Below are 15062 nucleotides of genomic sequence, written 5' to 3' on the forward strand. Positions count from 1 at the left end.
GTTACACAAATACAAAAAACCAAAACATTCCGTTAGAAAAAACCATAGCTTCAGCAGTTCTGATCGAACTGAGCTAAAATACCAGCACCTTAGGTTAAAGATATAAAAGTGATGCACCAACTCTCCAACCGATCCTGACTGGGTAAAATCTGTAGTGGACAATGCTTCCAGGTACTGAATAACTGATGAATTAAGAGATCGAGTTTTATTACAACATGCCGAGAGTTTCATACAGTCAGATAATAATATTTAAAAAATAATACAGTGGTCTGAAACCCTGAGATCACTGATGGATAAGTTCTGAATATTTAGACCTGGAGAAATAACTAAATCTAGTGTATGACCATGAATAGGGCCAGTAACATGTTGAGAAGAACCAAGAGACTCAATATCATAACATCTCTTCCAAGAAGAACTCTGTGTATATTAAAATCACCTAACAATGCAATATTATCATGCTGGACAGCTAGTGTTAATAAAAACTCACCAAACTCTGATTAAAGACAGATGGGTGTAGAGGCAGTTAAATAACTGCAACCCGAATAGGGATTTTGCCTCAAACCACAAATGATTACATTTCAAATGACGATTGTTCTACGTTCTCTTGATTAAGAGCGATGTCTTTACCACAAATGGTAGCAATGCCACCACCTCACCCATTAGGACGAGCACTCTGTCGGACAGGCCTCTACTAGCAGTGCATTCTCATCCTGCTTCAGCCACATGTTAAAATATTGAAATTTGGTTCCAAAATGAAGTCATTAATTAAGACAGATTTGATACAATCCAGGGTGATTTCCCAGTGATGTAAAATGTTTAAATATAATCCAACTATGTCTTAGCCCATAGTTACAGTATAGTTTTCAATTTCTCCCTTAAGCCAAGCAGACAAATATTTTGGCTAGTGTTTTTCAAGAAAGATTATTTATCCTGATATACATCATTTGGGTGAGTAATACAACATAAATGCAAAGTGAAAACAAGGGGATGCATAGATTTGGTCAGCGGTCTTTAGATTCTGTTGTTCTGGACTGCTATTCAGCAAAAGAAGCTGATGTAAGCTTACATGTACATACAGCCGGCTCAAATTCAAATATTTGCATTTGTGTCAAAAGAGGTTCTCTGCGGTATTTGCATGAATGAGAGTATTCTATTGAATACAAAACCCCACAGTGATTACTTTGCAAAATGCTGCAAAAAAAATATAGTCATCACTCTGAAAGTGCAAACAGAACATCATGCCAGATATAAAACACATCAGCTTAGCCAATAGATGTATCCCTAAAATGTAGGTATTACAGTGTTCCACACCTTGTGGTCTGTTGCGCACTTTAACACTTCCTGCCAAGACTTCTGCTGAACTTGTGCATGAACAAGTGAGTCTAGTCTGCAGGTGAGCTCCAACTACAGCAAAGCGTTGCTTAAAACTCAAATTTCCAAAATGCAATCTCAAATTGCAGAGATGTAGCAGGAGAGGCTAGACTGAAACTCGAACCCTGATGAGTCATATTCAGGGTCTGTCGAGGCAAACGTAGCATTGGCAGAAATACTGTACAGTAGGACAGCAACCACCAGTAAAAGATTTCCAAGGAAGTTACAGTAGCACTAATGCATTTAAATGTTGTGCATTTTATTTAAAATGCAGTATGAAGTGAACTTTTAAAAAGTGTAAAATGAACTGCACTTGCAATCTGCATGTCCCATTTAGAGCACAGGATTTTTTTTGTAAACCACTAAAGCAAGGTATTGAACAAATCTGAAACACTGATGACTTGCATCCAGTTTGGTCTTCATAAGCCTGTATTATTGTATTCTGTTTTTTTTTCAGAATGGTTGAGAAAGTGTTTGCAGTAATGCTGAAATCTACAGCAACATTTTTATTTTTCTTGTGAAGGGGTGCACTTTGCTTTCATGCCTCCACTTTTATCTATAGGAATAGTGCAAGTTTTTGCGCTGCTGCATGGAAATGGCATTGATGGGTCAGTCCTATGGTATCTCTAAATGCATCATAGTATCAGTAGTCCCAAAACAGCATTAAAATACAGAACAGAGGCGCTAATCTGGTTGCAAGTGATACATTTTCCAGTGTCCTTTGAATACGTTTTATTGAATGTTCTTCCTGGGGGTAAGGGTTACAAAATAATTTGCACTAACAAGAAATTCATTTTTATGAATTCATATTATAAGAAGTAATTTTCAATAAGCACCTGCTAAATTTGGCCTGGACCTTGTAGAAAATTTGTACAATCAGGAGATTAGTTTAAACCAGTTATTTTGAACAAGAATTGACTATATGTATATATTCTGACAGGGTGACTGAGGTACATTATGTTAATCTTAGTCTGGAAAGAGCATTATTCCCTCAGCTAGAAGTGCTCAAAACAGCATTTTATGTTTTAGCATGCAATACCATTGGATTGGTCACTAGTGTCAATGGTCTGTAGAGTTTTCGGTTTTCCCAGTGAACAAGTGTTCTGGGTTATTGGTTCAATTATGGAACTGTGAAAAAGGCAATCCAGGCTAGAGGCATTCAGCTGGATTGAATACAAAAACAGCTCATTGTTCCACAGGTTAGCTTTTTTGACCTGGGAAAGAGCTGGCTGGATCTCAGCATGCCTGTAATCAGGACGCTTGTCTCCTGCTGGGTCACCGTGGCCTCTACCAGCGCTTTCAAAACGTCTTCCATGGTGGTCGATTTCTCTTTTACTTTTTATTTTATTCTCCTTAGGTAGACTTTTATTATCCCACCCCCACCACCAGATTGCGGTAGCGTGGCTGGATGTGTGGAAAGAACAAAAGAACAACAGAGTTTGAAATTAAATCAAAACAATGTTTTATTAAACAAACTCCACCATTGACCTCTGAACCCTTGAGGTGTAAATATTCAGCTAATAAACAACTATCAATAAATAAAATGCCTGTTCTTAGTGGTTTGTTAATTAGACCTTATGATATAATTAACACAGGTAAATATCTCCACCATAATGAATCGGCATACATCATGAGACAATAGTCCTTTTAAAACTTGACTGCATCCTCCAGTGGAAAAACACTGGGCCCTCAGGTTTTGTTTTTCATATACTGGGTCAGTTTCAACAACAACAAAACACAACAGAAGGGAAATCATTAGCTTTGTAATAACTATGATTATCAGGGAGAGAGCGTGCCAATTTAACACAGCAGAAAATGTAATCAAAGCGTACCAGCTGATAATTGTGATGATCAGAAAACAGAATTTTTTTTTTTTTTAATTGCAGAAGCCATCCAGCCGTGTTAAACAAAAGCTGTGTAGTAAATAACAGACCAACAATGAATAACTTGCATCATATCTCTCTGTAAGAGGGTTGTCATTACTGATACTGTACGTTCGTTCAGTTGCTGGGCAGATCCACTAAGATGCAAAATCATGTCAACTAGGGTGATTCAAACGTTTTAGTACAGTTATCCGTACTCCCACCCCCCCACCCCCCCCCCCCCCCCCCCCCCCAATTTATTAGGACCTTCATCCCATGTCATACTTTGAATTTGCAAATTCTTAAAGAGGCTAATGCAAATAATGCTTTGGTAATAAATGGCATTTTCATGGTCCAGATAATACAAGGATTTAGTACCTTTGAGTACCTTGGTATTGCTACTGGATAATATATAAGTACCATGGTACAGCATTTGATAAGAGCAGTTCAAATCATAGGTAGAATGGTACAGCATGAGATTACAAAAGTAATAAAAGTAAAGCTTCAATTTTTATGGTATTGTACTGTATGAGTACTGTGGTATACAGGATTAACTAACAGCGTAGTTTATGTTTGTGTAAAGCCAAATAATGTGGAAACAGGTTTAGATCTTCACAGTATCAAAGTGGGTGTCTCTTATTACATGACATTGTTAAATTGTCATTTGGTTCTGACAGTATTCACAAGTACAAACCCAGTAGAATTACAACTACAGGTAAATTAATTGGAATCAATGGCACATACACATGATTCTTTACCTACTACAAGCCCTAAAGCAGACGTTCAGAAGAAGGGGAGTTATTGCCCAGCCCAGTTAGTACAGGTGGAAAGTTTGGATAAAACATGTTCTACCATAGGTATAAATCCCTGGAGTTAGACATGGACTGTGCTCCAGCAGCAACCACACCCCTCTTCCCAGCAATCTGAAAAGCAGGTGTGTGAAATAGCGAGAATGCATGCTGCACCAAGTATGTTTCATATATCTGATGAAAAGCAAATTAGGAATAATGCCATGTCAATTATTGCAAGGTAGACTTAGAACACAGTTTTGTTTGTCATCAATATTAAAAGCATGAATACTTGACACCAAGGGAATTGTCATTGGGCCTATTGTACCACAACCATCTGGTACAAGCTACTAACAACCAAATGAGCAAGATGGGCCGAATGGCCTCCTCTCGTTTGTAAACTTTCTTATGTTCTTATGTTCTTATTTCATTACAGTATGTCAATGAAAACAAAACATGCTTTTCTCTTTTTCTTCTGCTACAACACAGTCTAGTTGTTGAAACGGACCTATTATCCAAACCACAGTACCTGATCTTACTAATCGGAGCAGGGTCCACTGTAAGATGTTTTTGCTTGTTTTGTAATTTAACCATAAATGTCAAAAGCAAGTCCACATTTTCAGTGTGTAAAGAAAATGGAAAACCAGCATGAATTTTACAGAGATCTTACTTATGGTGCTGTTGTCTATATTACTGCATGAAGGTCTTTCTTTTTGATCTCTTTTTTTAAATTTGTAATCGGCAGTTGATTTTACCCGGTTTTTCTCCCAATATGAAATGTCCAATTGTATTTTTAGGCTCAGCTCACCATATTGAAAAATGTGACAAGTCCTCTGGTGGGCTTTTGCTATATCATTTTGTAGTTTGTTTGATTACACAATGTTAAATAAAAAATATAATAATAATAATTATTATTTTTTTAATTTAGTGTGGCCCATTGTTAGATTACCCCCAATTTTCTCCCAGTTTAGAATGCCCAATCACTTTTCCCCACATTCTCAGGAGACCCAAAGGTTCAGTGGGCGTCCTTAGATCCCATGACCAAGCCAGCTTCCTATTTCATCCAGGAACTCTAGAACAGGTTTTAGCAAGCTACTGACCTCTTGAGGATAAAGGCCAGCCCTGCAGGTGTCTGTCTTTGAGTTCACTGGGTTTTGCCTCCCTAACCCACGGCAGCACCAGAGCCAATGTGGCGCGCCCTTCAGAGTCCCCAGCAAAGACCGGCCTACTTCGCACAGGCAGGACGCGAAACTGCACTGTGTGACTCCCTCTGCGCACCACACGGCTGCACTTCTACAAATGAGTCACTCTGGGCCCCGTATTATTTATTTATTTATTTTATTATGTCTTAATCCTAAGATTCTAGATGATGCTAAACTTTTGGCCATAACTGTATGTGTTGCATTGTGAGAAGGATGATTCATCTTGAAGTAAAATTAGTACTGTTCAGGGAAACAAAATTAACTTTCAATTTATCAATAGTGTATTTAAATGTTAGGGCTGGTCAAGCGTACAATAAATAAACTGTGTGGACTCACCTACCTACGGGATTAAAATTTTTTTTTTATATATATATATAAATGATATATATCTATATATATATATATATATATATATTATTATTGGGACTTATGACCGTGCACCTATTACCTTCTATTTAATTACAGAAATATATCATTTCGATTCGGTTAATCCCGATAACTAAGGAAAATCATAAAAGTTAATAATTTTGCCTCCGAAGTTATACAATTTGGTTTTCACCTTTGCTGTCTGGATTAATTTTATACGCACATATACACACAAAAAAGTAGGGTATATGAGAGGAGGAGGAGGAGGAGGAGGAGGAGGAGGAGGAGGAGGAGGAGGTGCGGTCTCAGTTTCTAGATCTACAGAGGAGGCTGCAGACAGCAGAAGCAGTGAACCAGGGAGCGTCGCAAGAGCTCACCAGCATTCTGCAAAGCATCAAGCGCATCATTGCTGAGAAGAGGAGTGCCACCCACGGCCAGACCAGTAAACTCCTTTCCTATTGGTTAACAGGAATGTCCCTGCTGTTTAGGAGGAAAATAGCCTGTGTGCAGTTGACAGCCATAGACAAATGCCATGCTATCAATAAAATGTTCCTAAGGCATTATACCAGGGGTCTATTCAATTAATTTAAACACTGGTGGGTCTAAATACTGCAACCAATTAAATAACCAAACCTGTGATTTTGATTACATTTAAAGACTAAACTACACTTTGTTAGAGCTTTGTTAGCTTCCTTCTTTTAATGATTTAAACAATGGTATTAAAAATGAACCCAATGTTAAACTCCCCTAAGAAAAACATGTCAACCTTTTCATTCCAGTTGGAGGCGGGTCTGCCACATTTTACCTTCACTGCTCTAATTTATATATTGTGAATAAAGTTTATTTGAGTGAAACTTTTTCATTCCCCTTTTGTTCCGGAGCCATCTTTGTACTGTACATTTCCCCAAGTAAACTTGATTCACAGTATAGAAATTACAAAAGAGCAGTGAAGAGTTTATCAAGAGGGTCCACATGTATTACTGTGCTGTATGGCAACAGGAAAAACAAGTTTTTTTTTTTTTTATTTAACATTAAATAATAAATAAGGAAGTTGTTTTTTAATATCACTTCAGAGTATTTTGAGGTGGTCAGCTGGGTATTGGTATTCAGGTTTTCAAAGTATCCTGCAGGGGTTTACTCTGGGAGTAAACACATATACATCCTTATAGGGTCCGACTCATACATTTAAGCTTTTGGTTGCCGTTATTTTAGAATTTTAGATTTTTTTTTACTGTGGTTAGGGTTTCCCAGGTTAACATCACAGCTGAAGAAATTTAAATGTTGGAATATGTAAAGTATATCCAGCTGGGTGTAGAAAGACTGGCCAGCTGAAAGAATTGGAATACTGAGGTTAAGATTGAAATCACTTCTTAGTTAGGGCTGGGGTTATGATTAGTGTTAGTTTGTAAGAATGTATTACAGTTTTACATTGGCCAGTCTTTCTGAACCAGTTAAAGAGCGTGGTCTTTCTGCACCTATGCCCCAACTGGCCTTAAGTTTACAGAAATGGAAACATATATTATCAATTCATATGATTAAGCTAGGTTTAGGAAATACAAACAATATATTCCAGGAGCAATACTTTATGTACATTTGTTTCAAGGGAAAATATTCCCGGACATTGTGAGGAAAGAGTGACTAGATTCTGCACAGAAGTGTTGTAGATGAGTCCAAATACACCTGGAACCATGAGTTCCCCGGAGCATTCCTCACAGACGAGACCTGAAAGGTATGAAGTTCTGTGTGTATTCAGAGGTAGTTTAAAACAAAGGACCTACCAGGAAATGAAGACTTCCACATCAGCTTAAGCACACCCTACTTTTCCACTGTAGAACCTGGTGTAAAAATAATTGCCTTTCATCCACGCAAACCCTATTTTTTTGTTATATATTTTTTTTACCTGTGTTGATTTAGTACAACTTCCTGAGTGTTTGTACACACCCATAGCTGTAGGGAATGTGAAGTGAGCGCATGATAGTTTTCTCCAGCTGTCTGGTTTTGTTTGCTAAAATCAGATGGTGAGTTATTTGCACCAGAACATGCAATAAAACTGGAAACAATGAATCCGGTAACATGATCAAACTAAAAAAATATAAAATAATAATAATTAAGTAAAATTAAAGTCTAAACATTGTTCCGTTCCGTCATTTGTCATCTGTCATCCGAAAAATCTGTCTGTCAATCCATTACACACTAGAGCGCTGATATGCAGTAGAGGCTTTGTGGTAAATATACCTAGTTTTGGTATTTTCATAAAAAATAAATACAATTCTGTCGTTAATTCATATATAACTTTGAACACAAAAAATGTTAAATGTAGTATAAACTCAATGATCAGCAAATGCTGATAATATACCACTTTATTCTTTAGTGCTCTAAGATGGAAGTTAAAAAATTTTCTAATTATTATGTTTCTACTAGATCTACTATAATGTTACGTAATACATAATAATATAATAATAATAATAATAATATAATAATAATAATAATATTAATAATAATAATAATTATAATAAACCATTATATTACATAACTGCATACAGTTGCCGTAGCATCAGAAACCATATGACCAATATTTTATTTCAAACACTTGTTCCTGTAATACATACATCTAAATGTTGGGAAGCTAGCAATGAGCTACCGAAATTACTTTACCACAATGACCTTCTACCCTCTGTCTATGAAATCAGACATTCCATCACTTTTATTATTTATTTTATTTCATTTATATAGCACCTTATGTCATATGTTATGACAACAAGGTGCTTTACAGAAAAAATATCACACAGCAGAATAAAACATTAAAATAGCATAAAAAAAAAAGATTATAATAAAAAGACTATTTTATATAAAGGTAAATCTCAAATTTCAAATCATGTAGATTAAAAATAAATAAATAATAAAAAAGACTATAATAAAAAGGTCTGTGTATATAAATAAGTCTTCAGTCTTGACTTAAAAACAGCAAGACTCCTAGCTTCTCTAACAAAAAAAGGCAGAGCATTCCATATTGTAGTATAAGAAAAGGCCCTTCCTCTCATGCTATTAGTGTTTACCTTTGGAATAACCAAGAGCCCTGCATTATGAGGTCTGGGTGCTAATCCATTAAGGGCTTTATGAGTTCGAAGCTGCACAGGAAGCCAGTGTAAGGAGGCTGAGACAGGAGTAATATGTTCACCTTTTCTGGTTTTAGTTAGAATTCTCACAGCAGCATTCTGAATAAGCTGCAAGTGAGACACCACATTCTTTGGAATCCCAGAAAAAAAGTGCATTAAAATAGTCGATTCTCGATGAAACAAAGGCATGCATTAGCCTCTCAGCATCAGATACAGAAATAACAGATCTAAGCTGAGCTATATTTCTCAAATGATGAAAAGATGCTTTAGTAATTTTCCTAATATGGGACTCAAATGATAGAACAGGATAAAAAATGACCCCCGAATTTCTTTTGGGGTACTTCCCCTCTTTTCTAACTCTTGCCCTGCCACACTTCTTTCTCTGATATGTGTCTCCAGGTTAGGCCATTGTTTCTTCCTCGACTACAATTGAAAAAAAAGTATATGCTTGTAATAACCTATACGGCACAAAATCCACGTGTTTGTGTATGCTTTCAATTCATAAGGTAATGTTTTATAATACATATCATTCACACCCAAGTTCACGCAATGTCTTTCCATATGTTCTCTTTTTTTTGTTGGATTTATCATAAAATATTTTTTGTTTGGCGGCACAGTTTAGTTTTTCCATTTTGTTCAGGGTACTGCAAGAACCCACATGTCTTTCCAGTTGTTTTGCATTGGTCAGTGTAATTTTTAACGCACGTCAAATTGGATCAAATCGAATTTGTATGATTCCAAAATTGACGCATCACCGTCGTACGACAATTACAGACTCAGTGTGTAAGGTGCAATAGGGAATGCACATGATCTTTTTTTTTTTTTTTCTTAGACACACATTAAAATCCGATGCATGATCAGAGCCAGTGTGCAATCACCTTTATACAAATATATTATTGCACTTCCTTATGTTCTTCTCGTCATCAGCATTCTGGCTCAGGGTGTTTAATATCATTTTGTAGCCATCAGCTTCAGGATACAAGGGCGCCATTGTTCGGTGGCCATGAGCCAAAGCAATGTTTAAGTAAATAATAGCATTTGTTTGACCTACCAGAGAAATGAAGGGATTACCAGGAGAACGTGCCTCACACACCAGGGCGATGTCAAATCCAATCGCATAGAAAGGTCCTAATAAAGTGGCCAGGACAGTGTATGTTTAAAAGGATCGTATTGGGCTGTACATTATCTCAGCACCCCTCCAGCAGAGCTCCAGCAAAGGACATCAGCATTGTCTTACCAAGTGGTTGACTGGCCCGTGCCAGAAAGTTTGCAGAAATTGGATAGCAGAATAAACCAGGTTAAGATATTTCCAGGTTAAGAGTATTAAGATTCTAGGAGTGTCCAAATCAGAGTCTAGGCGTGTCCTAATCCAAACGTTGTCTGGTTTTAATCCCAATAGCTGCATTTGGTCTTCTCCCATTCTTACTGCAATTTCAGAGGTCTTGTGTTTTAAGTTTTTCTACAGTATATGTTTGAACATTAAATATCCTATTTCATAATCTTGTTGACTGCTTGACTGCTTGGGCCAAAGACAAAAAAGTAAGATTCCTTTTTTATTGCAAAATAAACAAGTGTAGTCTGACTACAAACATGTCATGTTATATGATATCTGTATTTGTTATTACTTGTAGTGTAACTTTAATGGTTGCAGTTCCCTTTGCATTAATGTCAAATATAAATTTGAGCAGTATTTACAGAATGCACTGTTTTCCAAGGTACAGTAGTAATCCTTTACAGTAAGCAATGGGCTGCTTTCTGACTCTCCTCCTTTTAAATTAACTTCTAATTATATACATTGCAAAAACAACGTCTCCTTTCTTCTTCTTCTTTACAATCTGTTTTATTCTTTGTTATAGAAGAGACCAAGAAAAATGTCAACGTCACTGAAAACCGTAAACATCATGTATCGAATATCTACTACTACCTGCCTCATCTGACTCAACGTGAGGACAGCTTGCGTCCAAATGTTGCCATTGGCCAAGGGAGAACTAATGGTAAGAGAATGGAAATAATAATTCCTGGTGCCGCATTTGATGAAGTATAAACTTCCATTTTTTACTACTTGTGTGGGTCTTCCCAAGCGTGCCTCGCTGGTTTTAAATAAAATATAAGAACATAAGAAAGTTTAGAAACAAGAGGAGGCCAATCGGCCCATCTTGCTCGTTTGGTTGTTAGTAGCTTATTGATCCCAGAATCTCATCAAGCAGCTTCTTGGAGGATCCCAGGGTGTCAGCTTCAACAACATTACTGGGGGGTTGGTTCTAGACCCTTGCAATTCTCTATGTAAAAAAGTGCCTCTTATTTTCTGTTCTGAATGCACCTTTATCTAATCTCCATTTGTGATCACTGGTCCTTGTTTCTTTTTTCAGGTCATTAAAAGTCCCTTGAATCAACACTGTCAATACCTTTTAGAATTTTGAATGCTTGAATCAGATCGCAGCGTAGTCTTCTTTGTTCAGGACTGAATAGATTCAATTCTTTTAGCCTGTCTGCATATGACATGCCTTTTAAACCCGGAATAATTCTGTTTGCTCTTCTTTGCTCTCTTTCAAGAGCAGCAATATCCTTTTTGTAGGAACTGAACATAATGTTCTAGATAAGTTTTTACTAATGAATTTGTAAAGTTTTAACATTACTTCCCTTGATTTAAATTTAACACTTTTCATTACATATCAGAGAATCTTATTGGCCTTTTTTATAGCTTCCCCACATTGTCTAGATGAAGACATTTCTGTCTCAACATAAACTCTTAGGTCTTTTTCATAGATTTTTTCTTCAATTTATCTCCCATATCTCCCATATGGTATTTATAGTGGACATTATTATTACCTGCATGCAGAACCTTACACTTTTCTATATTAAATGTCATTTGCCATGTGTCTGCGCAGTTCTGAATCTTGTCTAGATCATTTTGAATGACTTTTGCTGCTGCAACAGTGTTTACCAGAATCTAAGTCATTAATGTAGATTAGGAATAGCAGAGGGCCTAATACTGATCCCTGCGGTACTCCACTGGTTACCGCACTCCATTCTGAGGTTTCTCCTCTAATCAGTATTTTCTGTTTTCTACATGTTAACCATTCCCAAATCCACGTGTATGAATTTCCTTGAATCCCTACTGCGTTCAGTTTGAGAATTCATCTTTTATGCAGGACTTTGTCAAAAGCTTTGGAAATCTAAATAAACCATGTCATATGCTTTGCATTTGTCCATTGTCGATGTTGCATCCTCAAAAAAATACTGATACTGAATTTTACTGTTTTGGATCTTATTATAGTTTCCATAAGTTTCCATATAATAGAAGTCAGGTTTGTTGATCTGTAGTTACCTGGTTTGGTTTTGTTTCCCTTTTTGTGGATCGGTATTACGTTTGCAATTCTCCAGTCTGTCGGTACCAGCTTGTAGAGCATTGAACTCCAGCAAAGAGACTGTACATTTAAAAGATTAAGGTCCCTAACAATGAGGACACTGTTTATAAAACTTATTTGCTCCCAAATAACACCTAGGATTCAGCAGAAGGAGAAGGAGAAAGATTGATAGCATCAAGGGAGTGAAATAGAGAGGTCAGAGGAAAAGTAGAAGGAAAGTAAAGGAGGTCAGATTTTGAAAGGTTAGGTTTGAGTAATGTGAATGTGTCCAAGATTAGATTGCTGAGAGACAATCTGAAATGCGGGAGGAGAAGCCAGAGGAGGAAATTAAAGTACCTAGTGAGCAGGTATAGGGTGAGAATAGAGCGGGTATAGAGTGAGAATAGAGCGGGTATAGAGTGAGTATAGAGCGGGTATAGAGTGAGAATAGAGCGGGTATAGAGTGAGAATAGAGCGGGTATAGGGTGAGAATAGAGCGGGTATAGAGTGAGAATAGAGCGGGTATAGAGTGAGTGGGTATAGAGTGAGAATAGGGCAGGTATATAGTAAGAATAGAGCAGGTATAGAGGGAGAATAGAGCGGGTATAGAGTGAGTGGGTGTAGAGTGAGAATAGGGCAGGTATAGAGTAATAATAGAGCAGATATAGAGTGAGAATAGAGCTGGTATAGAGTGAGAATAGAGCGGGTATAGAGTGAGTGAGTATAGAGTGCGAATAGGGCGGGTGTAGAGTAAGAATAGAACTTGTATAGAGTGAGCTGGTATAGAGTGAGAATATAGTGGGTATAGAGTGAGAATAGAAAGGGTCCTAGGACAGATCCAGCCAGGAAAGCTGAAAACAATGGCAGTGTCTGAGATTCCAAGATTAGAGAGCGAGGAAAGGATTCAGTAATTTATCTATCTGAAGAATGTTGTTAGGGAATAAATACGTTTTGTATGCATGACACATTACTAGACTGTTGTTAGTGAACACACATTTTATTTAAAGCAATTTTAGCTAAAAATTATTATAATAATCTGATACGTCTGGCACATTTTACACTTGCGTTAGCTCCATACAGTTTAAAACAGACATGTGGTACTGCACTAGGTTGAGTAACCTTCCCAGTGTGCTTGCCTTGCCTTCCAGGAAGTCAGCTACTCCTTTACTTCTTTGTTCATTTCACCCCAGCAGAGTCTTCAGGGTCAATGTGTGTTACAGGCTGAAAGCATGCCAGTGAATAGGGGAAGCAGCTGATTGGTTATTGACAGGAAAGAAGCCAGTGAATGGGTGGGGATACTTCCAAGAAGCATGGCTTGCAATAGAGATTTATTTAACCTGGAGTACCAAATGAAAATACATTCTTGTTAAAACTTGTGTTTCATTCAAAGGACCTATATAATAGATTGCTGTGCATGGTGGAGAAAATGTATGGCAATATTTTGTTGACTACAATTCCTTTTTAATACACCATAACAGACTTTGTGTTCCACATTTCTGAATATTAATAGATATGCACAAGGCAACTAACACCACTTAGCCTGGAAACTATGAAAACATGCATTTATCAAGTCTAGCATTGTTTTTTGCAGTTTCCCTGGTGCTGGGTGTCCCCACTGTGAAGAGGGTGAAGAAGAACTACCTGATGGAAACGTTGAACTCCCTTTTATACGAGCTGTCTCAGGAGGATAAGAGCGATTGTTTAATCATAGTCTTCATTGCCGAGGTCAGTTACCACTGAAATGCCACTCGGCACAGATGGCTGGGTACAGTCGAAATCTGTGCACACAGAAACATCTTGTTTAAATATTGGGGGGGGGGGGCTATTGCACAGACCGCTTTGTGTTTTTACTCTGTCTGTTATAGGGGATCAGATATGGGTGTCCTGGATGGTGGGAAAGAAGTCACCACAGCATTCAAATACCTAGTAATGTCTGAAAGCCTTTTGAGTAGGTTGATAGATAACTGCCAGGGCAAGGTCACTATAGCAGAGACTTACTGGATCTTGTTTTACTGCTGAATAAATCGACACTCAGCAAACATATTTGACAGGGGTTTGTTTAATAAGTTTTAATTTCATAAACTTTTACTTAAGTAAATCCATTTTGAATTAACCTAATTTTATCCACAAATGTTATCTTATAAAAAAAAAAAAAAAAAAACATTACACCTTAGTAATACATGACTATATTTAATAATATTTATATTATACATGTTTATTTTACTAAAACCAAAAGAGGTTTCTAGTTGTTTTGAAGCCCCAAAACTACAGTATGCTTCAGAATTTTGTGCAGATTTTCCTAAAAAAAAAATACAACAAATGTGAATTTTTAAAGTGCTTTTGTGTGAAGATGCCTCTGAGCAAAGTACATATTGAACACAAAACTACTGTAAGGGCAAATACAAATGACAGCAAAAACATACACAAATGACTTGTTATAAAAAGAAGATTATGTCAGAGAAACCAGCATGTATGGTAAAAGAGTGCTGCAGTTATTTAGAGGAAATGTTTCATGGTATTAATGTAGAACAACACGAGAGGGATGCTCCATAGTGCACAAAACCATTAGAAATGAAACGTTACTTTTATAAATATTCATAGCTTCTTGCTCAGTAATGAGTGTAGCGTTGGGATATTACAATGTATAATATGTTGAAAGAGTTCCTGTATGCTGTAATTTTCCATCACTGTGGATAAAGGGTCAGTGTTGATATGATGTTGGTCCAAGCTGGCCACCACTCAAGCACAAACAATCAATGACATCTGACAAGGTCTGGTCTCTTTAGGCGTTCAGTGGAATATTCATTGTCTAATTTAAGTGTATAGTATTTTCTGTGGTGGTAGTGCATGAAACACTTTCCTAATTACCTGTGCCTTTTAAATGGTTTGCTGTTGCTGAGCGCCTACGGAAACGCTATAAAAAGAAAGAGCATGCGAGAACTAACTTTTATAAAGATCCATTCAAATTTGTAAAGAAGGTATTCACCAGTGAGAAAAATGGCACACTAAA

At 36.9% G+C, this 15062-nt stretch overlaps 1 protein-coding gene across 1 annotated transcript in view; it reads left to right on the forward strand.

Annotated features, from left to right (window-relative positions):
* Positions 1–5859: 5859 nt before the first annotated feature.
* LOC121325107 (alpha-1,3-mannosyl-glycoprotein 4-beta-N-acetylglucosaminyltransferase B-like) overlaps positions 5860–15062 on the forward strand; it is a gene marked incomplete at its 5' end in the record, with an annotated part of 31593 nt that continues 22390 nt past the window's right edge. Inside the window, 3 exons of the mRNA XM_041267396.1 lie at positions 5860–6031; positions 10562–10699; positions 13644–13777. Coding sequence (XP_041123330.1) covers positions 5860–6031; positions 10562–10699; positions 13644–13777 — 444 coding nt within the window. The remainder of the gene's footprint in view (positions 6032–10561; positions 10700–13643; positions 13778–15062) is intronic.

The sequence above is a fragment of the Polyodon spathula genome, chromosome 1 (assembly GCF_017654505.1).
Source record: "Polyodon spathula isolate WHYD16114869_AA chromosome 1, ASM1765450v1, whole genome shotgun sequence".
NCBI classification, from domain to species: domain Eukaryota; kingdom Metazoa; phylum Chordata; class Actinopteri; order Acipenseriformes; family Polyodontidae; genus Polyodon; species Polyodon spathula.